The sequence below is a fragment of the Idiotropiscis lumnitzeri genome, chromosome 14 (genome assembly GCF_059441095.1).
Source record: "Idiotropiscis lumnitzeri isolate Australia: NSW breed Sydney's pygmy pipehorse chromosome 14, RoL_Ilum_1.0, whole genome shotgun sequence".
Lineage (NCBI taxonomy): Eukaryota > Metazoa > Chordata > Actinopteri > Syngnathiformes > Syngnathidae > Idiotropiscis > Idiotropiscis lumnitzeri.
The window spans coordinates 15,433,988-15,461,648 of NC_142404.1; the positions used below are offsets into that span (position 1 = coordinate 15,433,988).

At 44.0% G+C, this 27,661-nt stretch overlaps 3 protein-coding genes across 5 annotated transcripts; 1 reads left to right on the forward strand and 2 right to left on the reverse strand.

Moving 5' to 3' along the window:
* Positions 1–929: 929 nt before the first annotated feature.
* On the reverse strand, positions 930–16,181 carry slc49a4 (solute carrier family 49 member 4). 3 transcript variants are annotated; one of them, XM_088314917.1, is made up of 10 exons: positions 15,653–16,181; positions 13,299–13,392; positions 11,735–11,848; positions 11,568–11,695; positions 10,894–11,023; positions 8,421–8,529; positions 5,412–5,479; positions 3,495–3,622; positions 3,227–3,409; positions 930–1,958 (listed from the first exon to the last, which is right to left on the reverse strand). In XM_088314917.1, exons 1-10 carry the CDS (start codon positions 15,948–15,950, stop codon positions 1,843–1,845), a joined length of 1,368 nt encoding a protein of 455 aa, XP_088171043.1. In that variant the 5' UTR covers positions 15,951–16,181; the 3' UTR covers positions 930–1,842. The 3 variants fall into 3 exon arrangements, with proteins under 3 accessions (XP_088171043.1, XP_088171042.1, XP_088171041.1); XM_088314916.1 differs by having other exon boundaries at positions 11,568–11,700; positions 11,734–11,848; XM_088314915.1 differs by having other exon boundaries at positions 11,568–11,848; positions 15,653–16,179.
* hspbap1 (hspb associated protein 1) lies at positions 16,020–21,293 on the forward strand. The gene is made up of 8 exons (XM_088314918.1): positions 16,020–16,309; positions 16,936–17,137; positions 17,227–17,411; positions 18,050–18,186; positions 18,630–18,801; positions 19,275–19,358; positions 19,432–19,542; positions 20,002–21,293. Exons 1-8 carry the CDS (start codon positions 16,223–16,225, stop codon positions 20,347–20,349), a joined length of 1,326 nt encoding a protein of 441 aa, XP_088171044.1. The 5' UTR covers positions 16,020–16,222; the 3' UTR covers positions 20,350–21,293.
* On the reverse strand, positions 20,758–26,903 carry LOC148323666 (solute carrier family 15 member 2-like). The gene is given in 22 exon segments (XM_088314497.1): positions 20,758–21,300; positions 21,428–21,532; positions 21,611–21,754; positions 21,846–21,945; positions 22,119–22,226; positions 22,308–22,354; positions 22,569–22,733; positions 22,899–23,024; positions 23,138–23,219; positions 23,283–23,371; positions 23,736–23,768; positions 23,940–23,984; positions 24,053–24,142; positions 24,352–24,435; positions 24,523–24,605; positions 25,080–25,157; positions 25,219–25,309; positions 25,494–25,593; positions 25,686–25,778; positions 25,881–26,022; positions 26,167–26,257; positions 26,895–26,903. Coding segments are annotated over 22 exon segments (2,124 nt in total). The 3' UTR covers positions 20,758–21,081.
* Between the last annotated feature and the right edge of the window lie 758 nt (positions 26,904–27,661).

Consider the following 27,661-nt stretch of genomic DNA (forward strand, 5'->3'; position numbering starts at 1 on the left):
TTGACTTAAAACAAAAAAAAAAAAAGTCACATGAGGACAAAGTGCGATGAAGTCAGGCGGCCACTTTGTCCTGACGCTTGTGACTTATACGAACGTCATGATGGACTTTTTATGTTTCTTGAAGGAGATGAAAGTCATATTTTCACAGCTGAGTGCACTCACACTAATGGATGATTACACCCACTCAAAACTTGAACATCACCACGACCACGTTTGATTTCATTTTATATTCGTCTCCATTTTGGGCAAGTGAATGACCGCCCTGCCAAATGACTTGATGGCTTTTTAGCTCGTTGGCTTGTTGTGACGGGGAAGCGCGAAAGGTGAAGTTGCAGCTTTTTCTTCCAAGAAATATCAGGGCGAAAAGTAGCACAAAGTAAACCCCACCAAAAAGTGAAAAACAAAGTTATGAGAATAAAGACGTCAATTTAAGACACAATAGTCATAATGCGACCCAAATTTATTATGAAATGTTTTCAGGGGTCACCTTACCAGCAAAAATGTGAAGTTAAGAGGCTCAAGTGGCAGTTTTCTGTGTCTTAAGTCGGAAAGTTACAAAAAAGTCATCATTTTAGCTGTCATGACATTGAAGTCAAATTTATTTAGTTAGTTCGGAAAGTTGTAATGTTATGAGCGTATAATCATGGGGGGAAAAATCACAAGAAAACAGTCAAAGTAAAAATGTCATATTTTTAAGTTAAAATTTATTTTTTTAACTGATCAAGAAAAAAAAATCATAATTTATCACGTTTGGTGAGCAAAGTCAAATTGTAATTGCAAAAGGTATTTTAATACCGCAAGAATGAAGTCGTGACATTACAAATTAAAAATAAATTTATATAAAAATAAATTATTTGAAATAAATAAAAAATCAAAAGTCTAAAAAATATTTTTTCCTAGGGAAAAAAAAAAAGTCAAACATCAAAGGCTTGTTATTCATAAAACATTTTTAATCATAAAAAGAATAAGGTGCTGGCGAGTTTGCACACACGGAGCATTCGGGACATGTCCAAGCCGAAGGCTACGCATGGAAGACGACGAGCGTCACATCAAAGTTTGACGGTGACAAAGGACAAATACTTTTGGACAAGATGAACAAACAACAACCTTCCCGTTCCCATACTTTGTGCAAACAAAAAAAACATCCTTTGAGTCCCTTAAAAAAAAAATCCATCCACCCTCTGACCGTTTTACACACAGAAAGCGTCTCGCTTGAGTCTCCTCACTTTGGCCGTGACAAAAAAAACAAACAACAAAAGGCATTGTTAGCTTAAAAGCGCAACAAAAGTGACGTCAATAAATAAAAGTTGGTGACCAAATGCATTTTCGTGTAAAAACAAACTTGGAAAAAAAAATCTAATAAAAACAAGGTTTGGAAAAAGAACCTCGGGTATGGTCGAAAGATCAATCAGTACGTTTATTCTCCCTTTTATCCGCCCTTATTTGAAGGCTAAACAATCGTCGCGATTTTGGCCACCCCCAACACACACACACACACACAAAAAAAAACAGTATTGTTAGCATAAAACCACAACAAAAATGACACAAATAACCTTTAAAAGGTCCGGTAAGCCCAGCAACCAATCCCGGAGCTCCACACGATCATGTTAAAACATAATAAATCCCCCAAAAAATCCTATTTACAACAGAAAGTGTCTCATTTGGCTGCTGCCGGCTTGTCGTTGGGCAGCTGAATGGCGGCGTTCATTTTGTGCGTAGGCTAAATGTTGATTTTAAGAGTCCTCGCCGGCAAATCACACAAAAACAAGACGCTAAAAGTCCCTTTTCTTTTCTCCGCCAACTTTTGTGTGACAAAAAAGGTCCATTTTGCGTGCGTTCCGTTTACACCGAGACAAAGACGTCCAGGTAGAGGCGGTCGTACGACTCGCGGAAGAACAGGATGAGCACCAGGCTGAAGATGCACGAGGCCGTCAGACACCAGTTCAGCCATGACAACTCTGCGGACGCACACAAAATAAAGTCAAAATCAACAGAGTTCATGTTCCAAAAAGTCGTGATAAACACGTGGGGAGAGTTTTGACGCACATAAATTTACATGAATATAAATGACTGACGCTTGGCTCTGAAAATTTTTCTAGGGGAGGAAAAAAAAAGCATCTGAGCTCTCAGAGGAGAGCGAGTGAGCGAGTGAACTCTGCCAGTGGTAAAAGATATTTGAAGACCTCTGCAGTCGTTTGGAGGCGCTTGAAAAAAAAAAAAGAAAGAAATATGGAAAATAATCTACTAAGGAAGCTCTGCAATTATCCTGCGTGCTAAATAATTCTCGGCAGCACAACACCTCTCGCGCCTTGACTTCCTGCCAATCCGCGGCGCTGCTTTGTATTCGCGGCGACACGCTCGGCTAAACGACAAGGAATAAAAGGGCGACGGGAGCAAACAGAAGGGCAGCGAGGTTGGCCCGAGGTGGCGGTCACGTGACTGAGAGCAGAGAGGCCGAGCGTGACCGTGACGGTGTTAAGATGGCCACCGAGGGGAGTTCATGGAGCAGGTTGATTGTTTCCAGTATGAAGAGCAGTCAGGTGTCGCCCTGAGGATTTCTTTAATACAAGCGCCACACTCATTGGGTAGTGGGGACGGGAAGCCAGCGAAAGGATGGATGAGAGGTTATGAGGGTAGATAGATAATTAAGAACGGAAGAGAGTAGGTCCAAAGTAATAATGCTGCTACTACTAATAATAATACAGTGGATTTATATAGCACTTTTTGGGACACTCAAATACGCTTCACAGAGTTAAAGTAAAAGGGAGGGTAAGTAAAGTCGCAACGGTAGGTAGGTAACAGAGGAACGGAAGGAAGGGGAAAGGAAAGGGGGAAGAAAATGGGGATGGGATAAAGAAATGAAGGAAGCAGGGAAAGAAGGAAACAAAGAATGAAGGAAGGAGGGAAGGAAAAAGAAAAAATAGGAAAAAAAATACAGAAACAAGAAAAGAAAAAAGAACAAAAGAAAAAGGAAACAAAAAAGGCAGAAAGAAAAAAAGAACAAAAGAAAGAAATGAAAAAAAGAAAAAAGGGGAAAAAAAAAGAAAAGTAAGAATGAAAGAAAGGAAGGAAGGCAGGCCACCTGGTAGATAGGTAAAGAAGGTAAGTAGGTAAGTATGTAAGAGAAGAAATGTCAGGTAAATAAAATTCAAGATGGGAGCGTAAGTAGGTAACTAAGATCCAAATCCCAGACGTGGTTGTCCAATCCCGCCACAGCTTTTCGTACCTGTACAGTAGAAGGTGAGGAAGAAGAGAAGCAGGCCGGTGACGAGGTTGCCCAGGAAGGTGACCACGCCGCAGGTGATGCCTTCAGGGACCGGGTACACCGTCTCGATGAAGAGCTCGAAGAAGATAGGCACGCTGCTGTTGATGAAGATGCCCACCAGGATGCATGACGTGTACAAGATGGCTGCCGGAGGAAGGTGGGAGGAGAAACATTACGGACGAGGATCGCTCATTGTTTACAAGCCAAGTGTCGCGACTCTTAAGCGAACCTGCGTTGGAGGGGAGGTGCGTGAGCCTGCTGAGGCAGGTGAGCGTGAACCAGGTGGAGGCCAGCGAGGCCCCGGCCAGCATCAGAACCAGGATGAGTTTCAGCATCCCCCGGATGGAGTCGGCAAACCTGCAAAGGAAACAAGTTGCGGGTCATCTACATTGAGCCTCAAAATTATTATTATTATTTTTTTTTTTTTAAGAAACGGGGCTCAAGTTAAGGTTTCAAATTGGGATTTCAAGCCTCTCTTATTTTGAATGCGTTTTATAGGGATTTCAAAATAACTCAATTTGCCCTGACAAATAAACGGGAGTTAAGCATTAAAAAAATTTTTTTTTAAAAATGGATGACTCGCCCTGCTGCAATTTCTCCCGTCATTAAACAAGCGCCACCGCTCGTCTTCTCTTCTCAGAGAGCGACTCGTCTTGCTTTTCTTTTTGCGCTTTATAGCTCATTAACGGCCGGCTGGCCTCCTTCGGGGGACGCTGGCTGCTGGAGGATTAGACGCCGTACTCGAACCGAAAAGGAGACGCTCCAGATAATAAAAAAAAAAACCAAAGGAGAACTTCACCAAAGAAGCTAATCAAGTGCTAGAAGTACTTTGTCCAATGAGCTCGTGTCATTTCCAGCGCCTGGAATTGTGGACCGTTTGGATTTGGACTGCATGAACTTGATGTCTGCATTTAGAGACACGCACGGATATTAACTCATTCACTACCAACTGAGCAAAAAAAAAAAAAAGACGTATTTAGCCGTCAATGGTATTGAATGAGTTAAAATGAGGCCGAAAGAAAACGCTGCTCCGATGCACAATAATTGAACGTGAAGTCATCTTTTCCCTTTAAAATGAACGCAAACGCCATTGATCGGCTCAAGGTGTCTCACCCACGCACAAAGAAAATAAATTTCTTTGTAAGAACAACATGACAAGAGAGTACTAAAACTTACAATAATTTTGTAAAACAACGTTTCTAACCACTTTTTGTTGCTTTGATAACAAGAATATTTCACAACCGATATTTGGCAGAATGAAATGCCGATGAAAGGTTAATGAGACGATTAATTAAAAAAGATAAAATAACTTCTATTTTGGTCCCTTAATGCTGACAACAATAAATAAATTAATTACAGAAACAACATTTGCCTGTTTTACAATAATTTGTCCGTTAGTATTTTACTTTACAGTCGAAAAAAAATATATATATTTTTATTTATTTTATTATTTTTTCGGCTTATTTTTACAATGTTGCATTATATTTGTCTTACATTGTAATGTGTTCATATGCAAAAAAACAAAACAAAAAAAACCCAAATCAATTTTAAAATTGCTAATATCGGCCAATCAAATCATCCGGCCCATTAATCTGCCAGGTCGTCATTACAGCACCGGAACACAAACGCTCGCATCCGTCTGTGGAGTTTTGTTGCTCGCTAGCATTAAGCTACAAAGACTTTCTTGAAGCGCCTTGCAAGTTTGCAGAAACGGCCACTCTACAAGTACCATCAAGTAAAAAGTTCCCGAAGCCTTCGTTGCAAATGCTGGCCTGAGTGTTCCGGGCCTGCGCCTCAGACGAGCTTCCCAATAACATGAGCAGCACAAGAGAGCTTTTAAGCTGCGGCTTCATTTCAAAATCCTGATTTCTTTGCAGAGGGGATCAGGGCGTGTATCAATACCCCAAAATCCCCCCCAAATCCATAAGCGGCTTACAGCTAACTGATGGAGGCGCTCTCACTTGGAGACTCTCGCACCGATCCAACGTGACTCAAGTTCATTTAACTGCAGAGCACACTTTGTGCAACAACAACAGCAACTTCCTTTGTGAGTCACATTTGTCACGACTAATATTTTGAGTTTTAAGCTTGAGTTAAACGAGGTGGATTAAGATTTTAAACAAGAGTCGCCGTTTCAGACGCTTACCTGGCCATGGCCACCCCGAAGACGCAGCCGCCCACCGTGGACCAGAAGCCGATCCAGCCCGCATCCACCTGAGAGGGGGGACAAAAGGAAGACCAAGACCAGTTACAGCAGGCGTGGGCAAACTACGGCCCGGGGGCCACATGCGGCCCGTTAAACGTTTTAATCCGGCCCGCCAATAATTTAATGAATAAACTTTGTTCATGTTTTATTTTATAAATACTGTGGTTTTTCAAAGACATATATATTGTTTTTTATTTTATTTTTTTTTTGTCCGATGACGTGAGGTTACCAAAACACTCCATCCATCTGCTCCTGGTCCGGCCCCTCTGTCAAATTTTAGAACCCATTGAGGCCCGCCAATCAAAAGGTTTGCACACCCCTGAGTTATATGATTGCGTTCGGCTGGGACGTGGGCGACTTGCGGCGAAACACAAAACTCAAAAAGACTTGGCACGTTAAGGCTCAGTTGCCTTTTCTACCATGAGTAGCCCCACCAAAAAATAAATTCAAGAAGCCCAAAAAGATGCCATCAAGCACATTTGATGATCATTTTGGTGATTTCTTGGGGTCCCGAAAATGTTTTGGAAAATTCAGCCTCTGAAGACAGTTTCATTTGGCAACATAAGATTTGGTCGGCATGTCCGCTGTGAGGAGACCTACAAAAAAAAGCCACGAGGACGTCCGCCGCCGTGTTGCTTTGAAGCAGCAACCCATTTTGGCCATTTGACAACTGATTTAAAATAAATCCATTTATATGGAACTTTAATTTCAAATGTGTGATTTTTGCGCTACTACTGGGGATACGCAACAAACAATGAGCAATTATTGTCGGGACACCTCCCGTTACAATCCGCAACGGTATATCAACTTTATGAAATGTACCCTGCGAGACGAAAAGCGAGGATGCCAAACTGTAATTGCATTCGCCCCCGGGCAACGGCAAATACAATCCCAACATTACGTTCAACCAATCCATTTGGGATCCACTCGCACAAACACGGGAAGAGCATGCCAAGTGTGCCCAAAGAGGTCCAAACTTGAGAGAACTTTTACTCCGCCTTGCTCTCATCTTTTTCAAAAGTCAACTTCCTGCTCGGGGAAGCTCGTGTTGGTGCATAATAATGAAAAATAAAAAAAATGAAAAAACAAAAAGGGCGGAGGGGGTGTTTGTGTCCCTCGCTGACTGGAGCGGCACCAAGTGGCGTTGAAGGCTGCCGTCATGGTTAACGCTGTTTGGGTACAAGCTGTTTGATGTGAGGTGCACTCGGTGGAACACGTTTGCTGCAGCTTGTCGAGGTAATTACATCCAAGAGGCGCTCAAGGCGACCGCATTCTATATGAACTGCACCTCGACAGGGAGCTGTCTGCACCTCGACAGGGAGGCGGCAATAAAATTGATGGCTGGGAAAATGTTCTCGAGTAGACAATGTCAACGGATGGAGCAAACCGGGGATGGGCACTTGACTTTCCTTTAGGTGTTATTCTACGGGCAAATAAATTGGCGTTTTACTGCACTCCAAAATGCACCACATTGGCATTTGGTACGAGCATCTAAAGTCACTTTTAGTTCACAGCAACATTCTATTTGGTGGCCGGGTCGATCATATGGAGACACAAAAAAAAAAAAGAAGCAGACTTTTTCGGCTTATTTTGGTCATTCACAGTTGGCCTTCAAAAAACAAAAGTCAAATGACTCAGTACATTCATTCTTTTGAAAATTCAGAAGACGATTGCATTCACATGACATTTGGTGCAAATGTCTGTCAGGAGTAGCCCCACAAAAAAAAAAAAAAAAAAAAGAGTCTAGAATCCATGCTTGAAAATTGAAATGTGCTGCTAGAAATTCTGCTGAAAATTCAGCTATTGAAGACAGTTTTATTAGGTAGACACGTTTTTCATGAGTAGGTCCACAAAAAAAAAAAAAAAAATTAAAATTTTTAAAAAATGTAAAAAACTCAGGTAGTCGGCCATTTTGTTTTGAAGTGGCCATATTATGTGCATTTCAGACTGATGACGCTAAATAACCAACTACTGCAATTTTCACAATCGTGCATGGGCAGAGCACAGCTTGACGGCTCGCCATAAAACACAAAACTCACACAACTCAACCCCACTAACGCAAATCATAACCAAAGCTCAATTGATTATTCGTGGTGTGGGGAATCTTTCCGGAAAAGAAGTGATCTCGCCGGCGCTCGAGTGGCGAGAGCTTTCCCGCATGTGAGCCGCCTATCGAAAATTTCAAGTGTGGCAAATGAAGCGGAAAAGACCGTTTGTGTTGCCTCATTGTCATGCACACACACACACACACACACACACACAAAGAAGATCAACACTTGGCTCGCAAATTGTCCTCCGAGGGGATGGCGAGATGGAAAACGTTTCGTGCGACAAGCAGTGACCGAACATGGCGACAAAAAAGCCTGAGGTGGAGAGCCATCGCGAGTTATTTGTTTTCATTTAATCTGAAGCGTTCGTGTATGTTATATTGTGGGTTTTATGTTTAAGGACAAAAGTCTAAAATTGCTAAATGATTTTAAAAAAAGATCTTATGACAAGTAAGATTTGTTTGGATTATTATGAGAATAACATTTTTTCTGAAAAATTTCTGCAATTTTAATACGAATAAAGCCATAAAATTAGGGGGGGGGGCATACAACATTGATGATGCTAAAATTCTAAAGCTTTGAAAATGTCATTTTAATTTTATGAACGTAAAGTCATAAAATAATAAAGGAAACAAAAAAAATTGAGGATAAAGTGAAGTTCCCAAAATGAAATCACATTTTAATGAAAATAAAGTTGAGGTTTAAAAAAAAAAAAGGGGGGTTCAATGCAAAAGCCGTAACGTTGGCAGCTTGGAATATTTCACGTTCAAATATATTTTCCAGCCGGGAGGGAGCAGACGTATTCTACAAATGAGCATCCATCTGTCAAACTCAAACATGGCTTCCATCTGAAAATTGAGCTTGTGTGTTTGCGAGCGAGCGAGCGAGCGAGCGTACGTACCTGGCTGACTTTGGCCGGCGTGAGGATCATGTCAAGGACGCCCGCCCAGCCGGCGATCACTCCGGTGGGCACGGCGTAAGCCAACGCTATCATCAGGAAGCGGAGGTTACTACGGGGCACACAAAAATAATCGTCGTCATCATTTCATAAGATGCTGAGCGTGCCACCCGGCATGAGGTCATGTGCTCGCTTTCCAACTTCTCTTTGTACTTGAAATACAAGAGTGCAAATAAGCAAACTTCGCCGCTTCGGTTTTGCCGTCAATGGAACAAAGCGGAGGAACTGAGGGGGGGTGAAGGAGTCCAAAACAATTTAATAAATAAATAAATTAACAAATAATAATAAATTAAAAAAAGAAGATGGCTGCAGCGGATACATAAATAAATAAATTAATAAAAAAATAATAATAAATTCAAAAGAAAAAGATGGCTGCAGCGGATACATGGTTCGCATCACATCCATAATGAAGGCGCCTTGACGGTTTCCAAATAAGACATCAAAGCTGTTCGCCAGTCCCGGCCGGCTGAAGCAAACAGTGTGAGGCAACAACACGCTTGTGAGCTGGAGGCTTGCAAAGGAGCTCAAATCGAGTCAAACACTTACACTCTGAAGAACGTACACGCACAGGACACAAAGTCAACATTTAACACAAGCGTAACACACTCGTCATTGTTTTGGTTTCCCCCGACCTTCCGTGCACACCCGCCCACCTCATTTGTCATGCCGTCGGCGTACCGAAAAGAAATGCAAACGTGGACGATCCAGAGAACAGCGGAAGGCATCCCGGAGCGCGCGAAATTTCCGATGCTAAACTTTGCAATCTTTCAAATGCTAAATGCTAACGGCTAATCAGCGCTGTACCGACAAGAAGTTGACGTCCGCCATATCAAAATGACACGAGGAAATCCGTCAAAGTAAAAATCGAGCTGCGGAATGTAGCATTGGCCAGCTGTGTAGTTTGGGTGTACTGAGTAGAAAATTTAAATGTTTGCTTGATGGATGCCTGACTTGGCCAGTGAACCGGTGACGGACCGGCGGACGTTGGCCCCGACAATCCGAGCTCAGCCACATGAGCATCCGTCCGCCAACCGTTTCCATCTGATGGCATCTGCAGAGTTTTAATCACGCGTCCGAACGTCGCGACAGGGGGCGTAAAGTTATGGTTTCATTTTAATCAAAGACACATCCAGCCCCGAGCTGCGGGATTGATGAGCCCACCGCTGCCCTCGTCCCTGCCTCCCCCCCACCCCCCCTCGCTGTAATCACTTTAGCTTTGAACCTTGTCATGGTGATGCATTGATCTCCACTCGGGTCTGTCAAGGACGAATGGCACTTAGCTGATGACACGTCCGAATCCACCAGAAGGAAACATGTCCTGGTTTACGTTAGCTCGCGGCTAACTAGCATCTGCTTGTTTGTGCTCGTATCCCAAAATACAGAGGTTTATGCAGTACAACAAGTCAACGCCATAAAAAAAAAATGTCGGTAAACTTGTTGAATTAGTGTCGCGTCTGCCTCCATTTGGGTTAAGTCGCGGCGTATTTACTTTTGGCTTGCCAGAATCCACGCTTGGAGCTGGCCACTTGGAGGCTTGATGCTGTCTCGTTGTGATAAAAGCTGCCTGGAAGGCTGCCTATCACCGGCGGCCAAGCTGGATGGCCTGGATAACTTGGCCTATCTTTGTGTGAAGGATGAGGATCAACTTGGTCATTCATCCAAAGGCCTCCGAGCCCACCGGGCCCGCAGTGAAGGTATTTCTTCACATCGCACGTCTCCAACGCTTTGATCCATGGCCGAAACCTCGGGCAATGCCTCTTCCTCACGAAATCGTCTCGCCGGAGAACGAGCCCTTGAAACTTTTTTTTTTTTCAGGGCTTTGCTTGTCGGCTGTGTGTTACAGGTGGAGCGACGTGTGACCCACATGGACCGTTATAACGGCGCTGTAATTAATCTGGAGGGGAAGACGGCAGTCACTTTGATCCGAACTTAAGCAGATGGCGAGGGGCTTCGTCAATTGAATTCAACGGGCACAAGGCACCATGGTGTTCACTTTCAACTTATGATGTGTTGAATTTTATTTAGGTGGGTTATAAAAATATTAAAATAAGGAAAAAAGGAAAAATTCACAAATATTGTCGAAAAATATTGGGGGAAAAAAATGTAAATTCATGTAAAATATCAGACAAAAAAAATACAAATCTTATATGAACTTTTTTGAAAAATATTGAAAAACAATATACACGAGAAATTAGAAAATATTAAATATTTAAACTAATTACAAAAGATATATTACAAAGGAATAATAAATATTAGAGAAAAATACAAACATTTTAGGATATTATGAAACACATACCTTCTAAAATGTGAATGCCAAAAATTAAAAAATAAAATAAATAAATAAATAAATAAAATGTGAATGTAACAAAATATTCAAATTGCGTGTGTGTGCGTGCGCGTGCGTGTGTGTGTTCACCTGAGCAATCTGCAGATGCTGCTCCTGTAGCTGAGCCTCTGGCTAGCGGCAGCCACGCTGGGGGGAAGCGGCGGCCGCGAGGGGAAGTAGAAGAGGACGGCCACAAACAGCGCGGCGATGGCGGCCAGCTCTAAAAAGTGGGGAGCAGACGCACTTCAACATCTGGGAGCCAATGTCGTGCTTGATCATGACAACATGTGGTGTTTCGGTGGGGGGGGGGGCAAAGTATTGAAATTTGATGTTCGTGGTCAACAATTTGATTTTGGTGAATTTTGCCGATTCAAAAACCACATTTTGTTATTCTTGAGAGGCTGGCGTTGGGTTTTGGGAGACTTTTTAGAATATGTCGGTGAGCATTTATGTTTTGTGGTTGTTTTTTTGGGGTTTTGTGCGATGGTCCTGAGCTGACCTCCAAAACTTTGAATGAGTGACGTGGAATTAAAGTGGAACAAACATTAGCCTCCGTCTTACGACAGCGCCACATGCTTTTAATTTTCTAAATCATTTAAGCATGACACTCACAACAATCTCGCTTTTTTTTCCCCCAGCTGTCTACAAGTGGAGACTTCAAATTGCCTTCTTTGTTTGTGTGTGTGTGTGTGTGGGGATTGTATTTGTCCTGCGAGGCGCGTCGACGCGGCGCTGATGCGCTATCGATCAGGGGCGGCTCGTACCTGCATACATAACCAGCTGGATCTTTTCCCGGATGGTGGGATCCAAGACCGGCACCGGCGCCGATACCCGGTGTCCCACCGCCTGACTGCCGTTGGGGGCGGGCACAATCAGGGGTCCCGCCACATAAGCGGTGGCCCCGCCCAGGTAGGAGAAGAGCGAGGCCACGGCGGTGGCGGTGGCCCTCTGGTCCGGGGCGAACCACGTGGTGGACAGGAAGGGGCCGGCGCTCATGATGGTGGGACCGGCTAAACCGTTGAGGAGCTGACCGCCGTGGATTAACCTGCAACACCAAACACAACTTCAAAATGACGGCTTGTTTGGCCTTGGTGGCGTCAATGACACTGACGTTATTACTTTTGAGGGATGGGATGTCGAGCGAGGGCGCCCGTGTACCTAATCAAGTGACCCGTGGATGCGTATGAAGTAATAAAGTGTCGCGCGGCAAGCTGTCGGCATCAAGGTCTATTCTAGGCCAACAAACAAAAGATTTTTCCGGTGGAAGGCCATATGGCAGCAACGCTGGTTTTTTGCCTCTGTTACGGTGACATCTACTGGTGAAAAGCTTTCAGGTGAGGCGTGACCAAACACAGCCAAAAAGAGACAGAAAAATATTCAGAGTCAAAACGCCACATTTTATGGTAGCAATACTGCATTTGTTCTATTCGCAGCGAGTCTTTTACTGCTTCGCCCGCACTTCAGAGGACCAAGTCAAGTCGTCCATTAACACCTCTGACCCGTTTACAATTAGCTCCCAAACGAGGGGCATCAGCGTTCGCCCGTGTTCTCTTGCAATCCGTCGCGACAAGGCCATCTTGTCCTCGCGTCAAGCTGCCACGCTCAGGTCAATCCCATCATGCACCACGGCGGCAGCGGGCACAACCTTCCCTCCGCTTTGACCTTGTGCTGGGCGGAACAAGGCGGCTGATTGCTGACAACATTATTCTGCTTTGTGATTTGAATTACTTACGGTATAAAAATCACACATACTGTAGCGAATCCACAAAAAGTCCACAAATCGTGCTTCTCATCCCATACAATCACAATAAAGTCTTTGCATTCTTCTATCCGACTCTATTATTGATGAAAAACGCCCAAGTACACGAAATTGACAGCGCTTCCAAGTCGGTGATGACCACAAGTCACTTGAGAGCATTTTGGTCAACAAGTCAAAACAAAGATCAGCGCTGTCACAATTCAGAGTCAACTTGGAAGCGGCCCGCATTTGTTAAGGGAACTCGCAAACGGCGTCACGGGAGGAGCTGGAGGAGGAAGGACAAGAAGAAGAAGAAGAAGAAGAACCAAGAGAAGGAGAAGGACCATAAGGAGGCAGCAGAGGCGGAAAAAAGTATTATGATAAGGAGAAACACAAACAAGAGGAGGAGGAAGAACAGCGACAGGTGGAGGAAAACGATTGCGAGGAGGAAGAGGAGAAGAGCAGGGAAGAGCAACAAGATGACGACGACGATGAGGAAGACGGAAAGGAGGAGTGTGCGGGGCAAAGGAAGAGGAGGACCAGGAGGAGAAGGAATTAAAAAGGGGATTGCAAGGAGGACGATGAGGAACAGGAGAAGGAAAAGGAAGATGAAGAGGAAGAGGAGAAACTGGAGGAGGAAAAGGAAACTGATGATGAGGAGTAGGAAGGTGTGGCGGACCAGCAAGGAGGGATGAGGATGAGGAGGAAGAGAAGAAGAGGAGAAACAGTGGCGGAGAAGAAAGAGGCGGAGTCTTACCAGCGACGGAGAGCCGGGTCCGACAGTGGGACGCTGCGAAGCACCGCCCCCAGCAGCATGAAGAAGGCCGACAGCAGGAGGGACGCCCGAAGACCTGCAGGACACGAGACAAGAAATGAGCAGAGGACAAGAGTGCCACGGACCTCCTCGTCCTCGTCTTTCTTCCCGTTGTGCCGTTTAACATCTCCGAAAGCATGAAGAACGAGCCAAAAAACTCAGAGGCCTCATTGAAGACTTTCAATCCAAAAATCGTGCCAGCAACAACTGCAAACCTTGTGAGGGCAGCCCAACTTCCTCATTTTGCGTCTTTTCCTAGCTTGCATGTGGAAGTGATCTTTTCAGCGCACGTTTCAGGAAAGACTCTCATTTCCCCCAAATAGCTTGAATACTCTTGAGGGAAATTCATTTCACTTTGGGAAAAAGATCCACTATGACTTGAGCTACAAAAAAAAAAAAATGTCATTTGAACAGAAGCGGCCATTTTAGAGTCCTCTTGGTCATTTCAGGGGTCCTTCAAATATTTGGAAAATTCATCTCCAAAAGCCAGTTTCGCTTAGCAAACTGGAGTTTTGAGTCGACCCACCAAAAGATCAAGAATACATGTCTGAAAAGACACAAGAGGTCTACCATTTGGCTTTAAAGCTGCTGTTTTAGAGTTCTTTTTTTTAAATTCATCCCCTGTGACCAGTCTCACATAACATGAAATTTGGCGGGCATGTTTATCATGAGCGGACCCACAAAAAAGTCTGCAAGTTGGTTCTAAGAGATCATTTTGGGCATTTCGCCAGGACTTCTTTGCTCCAAACTCCGACATTTTTTGTCCGATTGCAATCAAATTTGAACCTCAAATACTAGACAAACGGGCTATTAGCAAAACATCTACATTTTGGTAACTCCATTTGGGCAGAGCCTGGCCGCAAATTTTGATCACCGCCATAAGTCCAAAAATCTCCATGCGCACGGTCAGAACTATCCCCTGAGCCAGGCAGAGGTGCCCTTGCTTTTCTTGGCGAGTTGAACGGGAAACGCTCAAAAAGACCCTCGAGAATGAGTTGAACTGGAATAGCTTGAAAAGGCCCTCGAGAGGTGAGTGCCACAAGGAGCACTTAATAGCATTCCGAGGACACACTAGATTGGACGGTCAATGTAGGACAGGTAAAAAAAAAAAAAAAAAGGAAAAGTTCCTTAAACATGGGGATAAAACGTTTTTTTTTAAATTATTTTTTCCAATATTGTACTCTTTGTGTCTAATATCACAGTTCATCAGTTAGTTTTATAGTGATTTTATTTTTTTTGTATTGAGTTTTTTTTTTAATATGACATCCACACCATTCTCATACACGACATTGTATCAGAGTGACTCATTAAGCGTGTGAGCGTGAATGTGTGTGCGCGCATCACACACAGCCAACAATTACAGTCTGGAGTTGAACAAGTTTCACAACACCACTAACCCAATTTAACGTGCGGCCTCGTGGCCGAGTCCACTCACAGTAAAGTTGAGGGCAGAAAATGCGGCTGTGACAAGTCAGGTGTCTTCTTATTTGACACGTCTGAACTGACTCCATTGTCACATGAAGACGAGTTATGCAAGTCTGCAAATCAGTCACATGACAATCTCACTCAGGATGACTTGCTAACTATAACAATTGTACTTGCAGGACAAAAGATCAATATTGAGAGATAGAACCTTGACAGTCATTTCACCTGTAAATGTTGACACTTCAAAACTAAATGATAACATATGTTATTATTACGTATTATCAGTGGTAGCAAAATTAGACTTAAAAAAGGTAAACTTGTATCTCACTGAGCGGCAAATGTTTTGAACATGTTCAAAATTTATTGCTGACAAGAAAAACCTTTACAAATATTTGCTAACATTTTTGTTACATTATACGAACCCTGACGAAAACTCCAAATCAGCTACATTGACAAGCATTTGTTTACTATATTCGTATCGGATTGGTATCGATGTAAATATCTGCGATATATATATTTTTTTTTATAAGAAAATGTGGTCCCAGTCACTTGTTCAATTTTGTTTGGATGTAGTAAGTTAGTTTTGCAATAATGGTATGTTTTTTTACTTGGTAGAGGACGTGCAAGTTACCACCCCAAACGACTTCAAAACTAAAATGAATGACTTTGAGGACAAATTATTACGAGTATCGGTGCCGATAGTGGTAATGGTGATATCAGCCTTCATTATACTTGCTAAGGAAATGTAATATGTGGCAGACTAGAAGGCTAATGCCATTAAAAAATAATTGTAAATATTGCACCAAATCGCAACAGCACGTGACACTTAACATTGAATGTTGTTTTTGGACAAAATGACAGTCCGAGCTCACCTCTTTTATCCATCAGCCACATGAAAAGCAGCCACGGGATGAATCCCACCGGACCCCACAAGACCAGCACCGCGATGTCGGACTTAGTGAAGCCGAAGGCGTGGGCGGCGGAGTTCTGGATGGGCCCCCAGAAGTTCCACACCATTCCCTGCATGAGGGCCAGCAGGGAGAACAGGCTGAGGACCAGCCATCTTCGGCCGTACACTCGACTGTTGACAGGCGGCGGAGCTCTCGCGGTCGCGTGGTCCGACGCGAGAAGCGGCTCCCTCTCGGCCTCGGTGCTTGAAGCGGCACCCATAGTGGATCACCGTGAGCTCGGTGGCGGATCAATTCCGCCTTGTTTGGTCGTTTACGGCGGTAGAGAACGTTGCGTATCCTCAGTCGCAGGCGCTAGCACAAACAAAACAGACGACGGTTTCGGAACGTGATTGCGCATGCGCAAACAATCTGGCTTCTGCTATGGAAACTGTGGCTGTTGAGCCGCCATTTTAGCTCGCTTTGAAAGCTTTCCGTGCGGCGGCGTCGCTTCTTAGGCGGAGCCAAAATGGAGTAGTTTCACAGTCACAGCGCATGACGGGCGAATTGAAAACGAAAACGTCACTGTCATGTGAGATTTGTTTACTTCCGCCCACAGCTTCCCTGCACGTGTTAAGAACGGTGTGTTCCCTATTTCATTCCAAGAGCTTGTTTTCCGAGAGATAGTTAACAGATACGATGTTAAGATAGTGACTAATATAGTGAAACATAAATGTGTGCGATTGGCGATTTTAATGCTAACTAGCTTTTCATTAGTTGTTCTGGTAACTTGAACAACTGTAATCATTTCGATACATTCTCGTATCAGTGTGAAATGTGATGGGTACCGACACCGTTGCCACCAAGGACCTCGCGAGTAGGCCGCGGAACTGTTTAAAAAAAAATACTCATCAGAGTTGGGACATTGCGATTTCGTAGTAATGCTGTAGGACTGGTAATTTGAAAAACGTTAACGCTTGCAGAGATTTCTACAAAGAGTTTGAGATTTTGGTGTTTATTTACTTGTTGAATCATAATTAAAATAAAAGACTACGGCACAAAAACAACAGCGACTTCTGGTAGTAAGTAAAGAGGACAGAGAAAAGTGATAAAAAACAACACCTTTTGATACTCATCTTAAGAAAGTAATAACACATTCTGGCACTTAAAGCTGTAGTGTGTAGTCCTGAAGCTGCTTGTGAGATTTAAATGCAGCCTAAACACCTTAACCCTGACTTAAAACCCACTGAACACTTTGTGTGTTACAGGCCATGGACGCCGAGGCAACCGACGTCCCGGCCTTCAGTCCGGAAGAGGCCCAGAGGATTATAAATTGTCTGAATCAGCCTGCCGTGTTCCTGAACATGACGCACGGCTGGCCCGTCCTCGGCTGGACTGCCGAGAACCTGCGCAAACATCTCAGGGACAGAACCATCCGATTCCGGCTGGGGAGAAAAGAGGATGCGAACTGTAAGAAGAAAGCACAAATAGTTCATGGCAACTGTCACTTTGCACAATAGACATGAACACGAATTGCATTTTTCTGTTTGTTTTCACAGCGCCTCAGTTTGAAACTCAGTGCTGCTATGTGGAAGCAAGCATGGACCAGTTCCTAAGCTGGCTGAAGGGTGGGGCAGGGGGGGATGTGGGCCCGTTCTGTGACTACCCACAGTTTCAGTTCTGGGCCTACGCTGACTACAAGTACATCGCCAGGATGTTTGCACACCAACCAGACATGTTTGAGGTATACATTATTTTATTCACTGAGCTTTGCTTACCTCTGTCAAGACTGGAAGTGTGAGGTCATGGTTGTTTTGTAGTTTGCTTTTAGTTAGTTTGGTAGTTAGTTGAAAATGTTACACTACACACTGTGTGTGGAGGCAGACTTTATGCAGGAACTCCTTGCACACAAAAAGACAAAGTCAAAACATTGTATGAATAGCAATGAGAATGTGACAAGATATAAATACAGTTAATCATTTCCTCTATTATTTATATACTGGAGAGTGATTATTAAAAAAGCTCCAGGTGGTGACAGGATGTCAGTGGAATGACACCAAATAATCCTACCTTTCTAAATCAATCTCTCTTTTTTTTTTTTTGTGACATTTTCAATTAAAACGCACTGCTTTTTCTTGCAGATAAAGACATTAAAGGACATCTTTATCTTTATCTTTATTAAAGAGTGGTCACACGGCAACATTTTATGTTGGCAGATTAATTTTTATAGCGTCGGGCAAATAAATGACACCGTGTTGAAATGTGCCTTCGGGCGACATTGACCAGTCTGTCATTTACTGAGAACTGCTTATGTGTGTGTTAATGGATTCATAGTCCGTGCGTGTGTGTGTGTGTGTGTGTGTGTGTGTGCGCACATATCAGGATGTAAAGTGGGAGGCATTCGGGTTTGAGGGGCGCAATGGAAAAGAGAGCACTTTGTGGATCGGGACAGAGGGCGCCAACACGCCGTGTCACCTGGACTCTTACGGCTGCAACCTGGTGCTGCAGGTACAGGGACGGTAAGACTGCATCACGGAAACACTTCCACCACAGTGCAGATTTGCAAAACGTGTCAATGCACGCCTGGTCTACTCTCTTTGAACACTGCTGGACAGATTACTTTTAAAATGGTACTTTTCTTAATGGGGTCTGGTGTTATGTGTAACACCTTTGAAACTGACATTTTGTTCTGTTAAAATTGCTGTTTTTCACACTAAACGCATACACAGACACACACACACAAACGCAACAAACATGCAAATATACACAAAGCCATACACACTACATACATCTGAAAATACACGATACACACGCACTAAATATCGCATGCGCCCCCTGGTGGTGGCTGACTAGTGGTTAAGAAAGTGTAGACATGCGAAAAACGCACAGTATGTTTGGTTTTAGTGTATTGTAAAAATGCAAAAGCAGTTCGCTCACTGGCTTTCCTTGTGTTTGTGTGTAGGAAGCGCTGGCACATGTTCCCTCCAGAGGACACGTCCAAGCTGTACCCGAGCAGGATTCCGTACGAGGAGTCCAGTGTGTTCAGCCGCGTCAATGTCCTGCATCCGGACCTCGGCAGGTTTCCCGCGTTCCGGCATGCAGGCGCGCACGTCGTCACCCTGTTGCCCGGACAGGTCGCTCAACCCTTAATTAGCTTAACATTGTTAGCAGTAGAGCAGTAGCTTCAGCCCCACATGTTCAAACAAAACATAACCAGACACAAACACACTCACACAAATATGTCAAACGCTCATCAAAACACGCATGCACGCACTGTTTGACGTGTATATTGTGTGTTCGTCGCAACACATCATACTGAGTTGTTTTGATTTCCTGGCGTCCTTTCCTCATGTTTTATCTTCCATCGAGGCCGCCACCTTGTCAGGGTAAAGAAAACTGGCCGGGGCCCTGTCAATCAAATCACTCACCACCCATCATCACCTTTTGACCATTCGTCTCTGACAAACCAAGGCCACGAGTGGATGAGGATAGAAAACCAAAGCCTGTCATCAGCATATATATTGAGCCGGTGGTCCAATGCTGCCATCAGGTGGCCGAAAGAGGAAGTGCAGTCAATCACATGGTAAGCCTGTTGTTGTGTGTTCAGGTTCTTTTCGTACCCCGTCACTGGTGGCACTACGTGGAGTCTCTGGATGCCGTCACCGTCAGCGTCAACTCCTGGATCGAGCTGGTGAGCCGCGCAAAATCATAATATTAATTATTTGAGCGATTATCTGCTGATCGATGAATCGATTACCACGTAGGAGGACGATCATGTGGCACGTGTGGGTGAGGCCGTGACCAGGACGGTGGTGTGTGCCGTGAAGAGCGCGCAAGGTGACGACAGTGCAGAGCGCTGGCTCAACCCCACAGAGGTTAGTTTCCCAAATCGGGCTGAACAATTAATCAAATTCAAATCAACGTTGCAATGTAAAATGCAATTTTCCAATCGCAAAAGGTTATAATTTGAGGTGGAAAAAAATGGAGAATGTTGTTTATAATAAATAAGTAAATCATTGTTGTTTGTTAAAACAATACAGGTTGGAAGAGGATCTTGATAAACAATGGCAAAAAATGCAATTAGATTATTTTTCTAAATTGTTCAGCCCTTTAATGTTGTGTTTATTTTTTTGACAATAACCACCTAGTCTCCATGAAAAACACCCTGAGTGTTTTGTTGCTGTACAGGCAATATCATCTGAGCAGTGTTTTATGACCTCACCATTCTGAGCAATCTGTTTGGTCGGCAGTTTGTAGCTGATAACACAAAAGCAAGCAAATCGCCTGACAAATCCGCGGATTGACGCAAACATCTGATTTCATCATGTCCGCAGGAGGGCGTCACATCCCATAATGACAACATGCGCTACATCAACTTGGCTCTGCGGGCCTGCGCCTGTCCACAGAAGACCAAACCCACCTCAGAATCCAAAAACCCGAGGAAGCGCGACTCCGGCGGACGCATCCGAAGCGACGTCCCCTTCGGGCCATGTCTACTTCCTGTTCCCCGCCTCTCTCGACCTTTCCAAGATGGTGGCATCGACGCCGGTCCCGGTACGGTGGAAGAGGCGCCCGTGGACACGGACGACCTTCTGGAGTGTCTGCTGCATCCGGATGTGGTCGCCATGGTTACCAGGCTCCTGCTGGACAAGCAGTGGAGAACGCCATCATTCCAAGAATAGACAATCTCTGATGGGGTCAGACGAGCGCTGTTACCTTTATGCAAATGAGGTGGCATCAAAGTGAAAGATGGGTTCCTCGCAGCCAATAATCCAATCAAGGCGGATGTTTGTTTGTCCGGGTTGGGGTCACATCCTTTTTTGTAATCGCATCTCGCGCATGTAAACATTTTTTGTTGCCGAGCAACATGACAAACATGGCAGACAACCGCATTAATGAAGATTCAACAAGGTGTGAGCCAAGAGCCATTTTCGAGTTCACTTGACTTTTTTACAGTTTTTGTTCTAATTACTCAGAATGACCGATTGTTTCTTTAAAACAAAACCCAGAAAGTAGTCAAGGCAAATTTCCTGATTTATTTTTTTTTAAGAAGAAAAAAGGCAGAAATGTCTGAAAATAATGTATTTTTTTCCATGAAAAAAAAAATGTGACTTCAAATTATTTCATGAAAAAAAATCATATTGGGGGGGTACTTTTTTTTTCTTGATATAGTCAGAATTCCTTTCCAGAATAGTCTCTTTATTTATATTTTTAGGACCCTTAAGATTACGTGAATAAAGTCAGTTTTCCCTAAAGAAAAAAAAAGCCAAAAGTCTTTACTAAAAAGCTCATTAACTGATAAATGTACAATTTAAAAGACAATTGTAATTTTTTTAAAAATCAAAAATAAGTCAACTGTTGAACGGAGTTGGGTTTCTCTAAAAAAAAAAAAAAAACAAGGAAGGCACTTGTGATTAAAGTCTGACGTTGGGCTCCAAATCCTGTTTTTTCTCATCCAGCGTGTTGTCGCTTTCATTATAGCTGTCGCCGCTGCTGCTGCGTTGGCTGTTTTGATCATTACTGTAGAACTTGTCCAGCTGCTGAATGTCCACATATTTGTAAAAGTGAGCCATGACTGAGAAGATCATGCACACGGCCAGCAGCAGAACCGCAAACAGCAAGAACTCTTTCCACTGCACACACACACAGGTTTACTTATGTGTGTTAAATGTAAGCAATTATAGTCAGACCCTATTATAAAAATGATATATTTTTTTTATTAAACTGTTCTCATATCACATGACTAAATCTCAAGAATACCTGCTCGAGCCCTGTGCCCTCAGCCACGATCAGGACGATGACATTCCCGAAGCCGATGGTAAGCAGGCACCCGGCCTGCAGGACCGACTTCATGTTGGCGGGGGCCTGCGGAGACAATCGTTCTCAGCTACTCATTGACGACTGCTTGCTGGTCCGAGTGAAGACCTGGACTGGAACCCAAACCTGCGAGTAGGAGAACTCCAGGCCCGTGATGGAGAACATGACTTCACCCGCCGTGATGAGAACGTACTGAGGGATCTGCCAGGCCACGTGCACGTTGTTGGCGTGGACGTCCTCCATCTTGTGTGCCGTAATCCTACCGGACTCCTGTGAAGCCACACGAAAAAAAAAAAGAAGAACATCCTGTGAAGAGGATGAGGCTGCTTCATGTCCAAGAGCGACGAGCTTCCTGGCTGACCTCAAGCAGGACCACGGTGTAGGAGGCTCCGAAGTCCAGGAGCCCGAGGTCCAGGTCTGGGCAAGTCTTTGATTTTAAACTGCAACTCACCTGATTATACCTGACGAAACACACAAGTTGGAAGAAAAACAAAACAACGTCTACTATACCTGCTTGGATTGGCTTGAGACTTTTTTTGTGGGTCTTGACAGGATTACCGAATTTGATTTTGCTAAGCGAAACTACCTTCAGCAGCAACAGTCATTTATGTGTGAGATGTCACGATCCACTCACTCTCCCTGGTGGACAGTCTTGTTGGCGGAGACGCTGTAATGAGCTCTGGTGTGGAAAGTGACGTCACCCACAGTGACGTTGGCCGCCTCCGACAGTGTGTTGACGAACCTGCACGAGTCCACGCTAGCTTAGTTTAGCATTAAGACAATATGATGTGTTGTGCAATATGGGAAAGGTCACTTTTTTTACCTGAGAAGAGGAGCTCCTTCACCATTTTTCTTGATGTAATCTTTTACCTGGAAAACAATAGTCAATAAATATTAAATTATGACCCTGTTACGGTTTCATTTCTTCTTGCAGTTTAGGTGGTCATATTTCGGATTACATTTTTTTGGGTGGGGTTGTAATAATATTATTTGTAACAATGTGTTACACTTTATATTTTCTTTCGGGGAATATCCACCATTCATCTTGTTGTACAATTTTTTTGTGTGTTTTACGTTCACTCACCAATTTGCATCTTATTCCGTCTTGGGCGGGGTGCAAGATGAGACTGTACGCCTCCTGCTGGTCAAAGGTGACATTGCAGCGAGAAGCGTCCCCTTCGGAGAGGACCTCCAAGCTCACGTTGGTGCTGGGCGCCCCCAGTGGCAGCGTCAGGTACTCAGCGGGATCCTGACACAAACATGCCAAGTGCTCTTCATTTGTTGTTTTGTTTTTTCTTTTTGAATATGCTATATCTTCTTTTAATCACATCACACAACTCGGATATATTATTTATTTTATTATTGTAATACTATGACTTTTTACAAGACAAAAAAATCGCATTGACCTGTCTACCTGTAGGTACGGGAGTGGCTCTGGAAAAGGCTCGCCTTCAGGAAAATGGAGATGGACGTCCCGAGGTGCCAAATTGAAGACCTGCAGCAGACACTTGCCCGCCGGTGCAGGTTCCACCACCGTTTTCTACAACATGGATCGTTTATTTTACCAATCACATTGTCTTCACTGATACATAAACATCAACATTTTTCTGTCCACTGATCAGCCGGAAAAAGCAAACTTGGTTGTTGACGTACCACCACGTGGACCTCCACCAGGGCGGCGGCACCAAACGCCAACGCCGCAAAAATCAGCCCAGTGGCCATTTTCCTCAGAGGACTGAGAGACAAAAAAAAGTGATTGTTTCATATCGTCGTTAAAAAATTGATGATAGGAACTCACGTGATGTTGATTCTGCAGAGAGAAACCAGCGGGTATATGAATAGGTCGAACACGGGCACGAACACCAAAATCAACAGAGCGTTCAGAGTCTGGCAGGGAAGGAAAAAACTTTCAAAAACACAAACCAACTTAGATGACTTGACATTAGACGCAAAACTCTCAGAAGCACCTCAAAAGGTTTTTTTTTCTTCTCTCCATTTTAGCGTAGTTTTGACCATTTTCTAGTGCTTCTTCAAAATTGAACTAATACATGTTTTCATCCAAATGCTACTGAATACGGACAAAAAAAACTGCACTACACTTCTAAAACAGAATTCAGCATGGTTTGGACCTTTTTTCTCAAATTTTGAATTTTAATCTTTATTGTCAGGAAATAATCTGAAAGGAAAAGGAAAAAGCAACACATCTTACAATACCACTTTTTTTCCACAAGAGGCGTGAGTGAGCACAAACCTGCATTTGATCTGGTTTGATGGAGAAGGCTCCCTGTTATGGAACACGAAGAAAAACAATGAACGATTAATCTTTAACTGGTAAAATCAGTCAGGATGTTTATCAAGCGACAAATCAATAAGTGGAAGATCCATTTCGGTCATAAAAAAGTTATAACAGACAATGATTACATGGAACGGAACAATAAAAAAGCAACAAACGTACAAAGGACATGTTCATCCTGGTGGCCTGCAAAGTCCAGCGGGAACCCTGCAATCAGAAAACGCATTGTTAGCGTCGTTCGCGCCACGTTGACTCAACAAGTCGGGTTCTGAGACCTGCTGATCGAACAGAGCCCAGAACATGGGCAGAGGGATGTAAAGAACCAGAACCCGCAGAACCATTTTGATCTCCATGATCAGACGCTTCTGTTGACACAATGGAAGAAAAGAACATGTAAACTGCTGAGAGATGTACAGATAGTTTTTATTATTGTTGAATACAAACAGGTACAAAAATTTAAAATGTAATTATTTATTTTTAATTTTAACATTTTTTAACAACAATTAAATGTCCTTCTAAATGAATAGCTGACAAGAAATTTTCGCAGTTAGCATTAGCAAGCCAAATGTCCTACCGAGTACTTGTCCTCGGCCCAGTCCAACCAGTGCCTCCTGCTGGACTCGTACTTGGACCTCCTCCAGCGGTTCTTGATGGCAAACTGCAAGCGTGAAAATCAAACAACAACACGTGAAAATCAATCATATTCTTGACAAAAATCATGAAGAGGACAAAGCGTTTGACTTACGCCAACACAGTTGCAGACTTGCAACAAGATGTTGCCCTGTGGAGAATTCCGCCGATAGAGACTGCTGCCTAAAACAAACACGACTGTACGAAAAAAACAAAACACACACACACACACACAGAAAACGCACAAAAAAAGTAAGCAATAATTGCGTTGCCACTCAAGTTGTTTTTTTTTATTTATGCACACTTAAGAAATATGTTCCATTTGTAGATGCAGGGTTCGAGTCCGGCCCAGCCTTCCGTTGTGGCGTTTGCATGTCCTCCCCGTGCCTGCTTGGCTTTTCTCCGGGTACTCCTGCTTTCTCCCACATTCCAAAAACATCCATGGTAGGTTGATTGGACATTCTGAATTGCCCCGAGGTGGGTTTGTAAGCGCGAGTTTTTGTTCGTCTATGTGTGCCCCTGCAACTGGCTGGCAACCAGTTCAGGGTGTACCCCGCCTACAGCCCGAAGACGGTCGGGATAGGCTCCAACACCCGCGCGACCCTCGAGAGGAAAAGCTGCTTAGATAATGGATGGATGGATGGAAGTTAACGTCGAACAGGAAGCGCTCACCCAGTGACATCATCATGAGAGCGCCGGTCACGCCAAAGGCCAAAGCATAGCAGTCGGCGCCAAAGCACTGCACGTCTCCTGCGAGGTGGGGGCGGGGTCAACATCAGAGGCGGGAACACAAGCGGGACGCAACACTCACCTCTCAGGATGGGCGTGACGGTGGTGGACAGGAGGCTGCCGGCGTTGGTTGCCATGTAGAAAACGGAGAAGAATTTCATTCTCTCGTTGACCTGACGACAAAAAATACAAAACTGGTTGTGCGTTGTGCTGGAAAGGGAACAAAATTTTGATTTAATGTCATTTTGATTTCATGTTAAAATCAAATGACTAAAATTGCAAATTTTAAATATATTCGTTTTTAATTGTATTCTGGATTAAAAATTGTGCGTCCATCTGTCCAATGTCTCCACTCACATGCTTGTCCTGGAACTGGTCACCCCCGAACGCAGCCACGCAGGGTTTGATACCCCCGGTTCCGAAAGCGATCAGAATCAGACCCGTGATGGACAGAGCGCTACAACACACACACACACACACACATGGACAATGACTGTCAATAAATATCGATGGAGTGGCTCAGTCCGATCGGCCTCCGGGCGTCCATACATGTGCACGGTGTTGCTTCCCACCGTAGGAATGGCACCGACCGAGTTGATCACATGACCCAGCACGTAGACCACAGACAGGTAAATGATGGTCCTACAAGGGGGGTGGGTACGTGGGGGGGGGCAAAGATGGGTTACAGTGGCAACAAAGGTGAAGAAAAATAGAAGGCTGGTTTGGGGAAAATTGGGGACTGACTTAAATTTCCCGAGCCAGGAGTCGGCGATGATGGCGCCGAGGACGGGCGTGAAGAAGCACAAGCTACTGAAAGCGTGGTACACAGCCGTGGAAAGGTCATGATCCCAGCCCAGGTACGTCAAAAAGTACAACGTCAACACCGCTAAACCGCAAACACACAAAGTCAGCGACACACGCCATGCAGCAAAGTGGAGACTGTGGAGCAAAATGCAGCGAAGTGGAGACTAAGGAGTATAGCCGTCGCACAGATAAGACAGTTGTTTTACTTTGCGTATGTATGAGTTACCTCTCAATCCGTAGAAGGAGAAACTCTGGCAGAACTCGCTGACGACAATGAAGCAGATGCTGGCCGGGTAGTTTGTCCCACATAGTTTCTAAAAGATACAAAATGATCAGATTTTATACCCGCAATAAATTCTTGAGGAAAACTATTTGTAGTATAGCCAAATAATACGCTGCATCAGTTTGTCGGGGTGAACTCTAAATTAGCCCCAGGTATGTGTGTGAGTGTGCATGTTTGTTGGTCATTGTGTGCCCTGCGATTGGCTGGCAACCAGTGGCGGGTGCACCTCGCCCAATTCAGGAAGGTCGAGCGGGAATTTTCAGGGAGTGTCAACAAAGTTATGGACGTGGAGTCAGATGTGATTGTAGTTAGCTATGTATGTGAGAACGTACTTTATTTTTTTAAATATCCCGCCCGTTTCAACTTGGCAAAAAAATGTATTCTTATAAAATGGAAGCAAAAATGACAAGGTTCAAATGAGTCGTGTCACTCAGCGAGTTTTTTTTTTTGAGTGCGTACTACTTGTAACATAATGACAACATTATTCACAAGACCTGACTTTTCTCTTTTAATATTATGCCCCTTACATCTTGGAAAAAAGACCTATTAAAGTGACGAGGATTTCCAGTTCTGGACGATTTTCAATGACAAGAGTGAAAGTAAAGCCACCGAGTTGTGTTGTTGGTTGTTTCCCCCACAAAAACAAGTAACAACGTAACCATTTGCTTTACCTTGGTCATGCTGGCGGCGGCGGGCTGGCAGTCAGAGAAAAAAAAATAAACAACACCCACCAATTCAGCCCGTTTTCTCCTACTCCGCTTTTTTAATGACTTTTTATTCCACCACAATGAAGTAGTCATAAAATGGTGTATATGTTGAGCTAGTGGTCCAATGCAGCTATCTGGTGGCCGAAATGAGAATTGCAGTCACCGTGAAAATAACCCCCCGAGTGTTTTGTTGCGGTCATCTGAGCAGTGTTTTATGACCTCACCATTCTGAGCAATCCGATTGGTCCAAAGTTTGTAGTTGGAGCGTTTAATGCATCTCGACCTGGTTGCCATGGTCACCCGGCTCCTGTTAGACAAGAAGAGGAGAACGCCATCTTCCTAGAATAGACAATCTCTGATGGGGTCAGACGAGCGCTGTTACCTTTATGCAAATGAGGTGGCATCAAAGTGAAAGATGGATTCAAAGTCAGCACCTCGCTGCCAATAATCCAATCAAGGCGAATGTTTGTTTGTCCGGGTTGGGGTCACATCCTTTTTCGTAATCGCGTTTCGCGCTTGTGAACATTTTTTTTTGGCTGAGCAACATGACAAACATGGCAGACAACTGCATCAAGACTCAACAAGGTGTGAGGCAAGAGCTAAGCTCGAGTTCACTTGACTTTTTTACAGTTTCTTGTTCTAAACATCTAGAATGTCAGATTGTTTCTTTAAAACAAAACAAAACCCAGAAAGTAGTCAAAGCAAATTTACAGATTTTTTTCAAGAAAAAA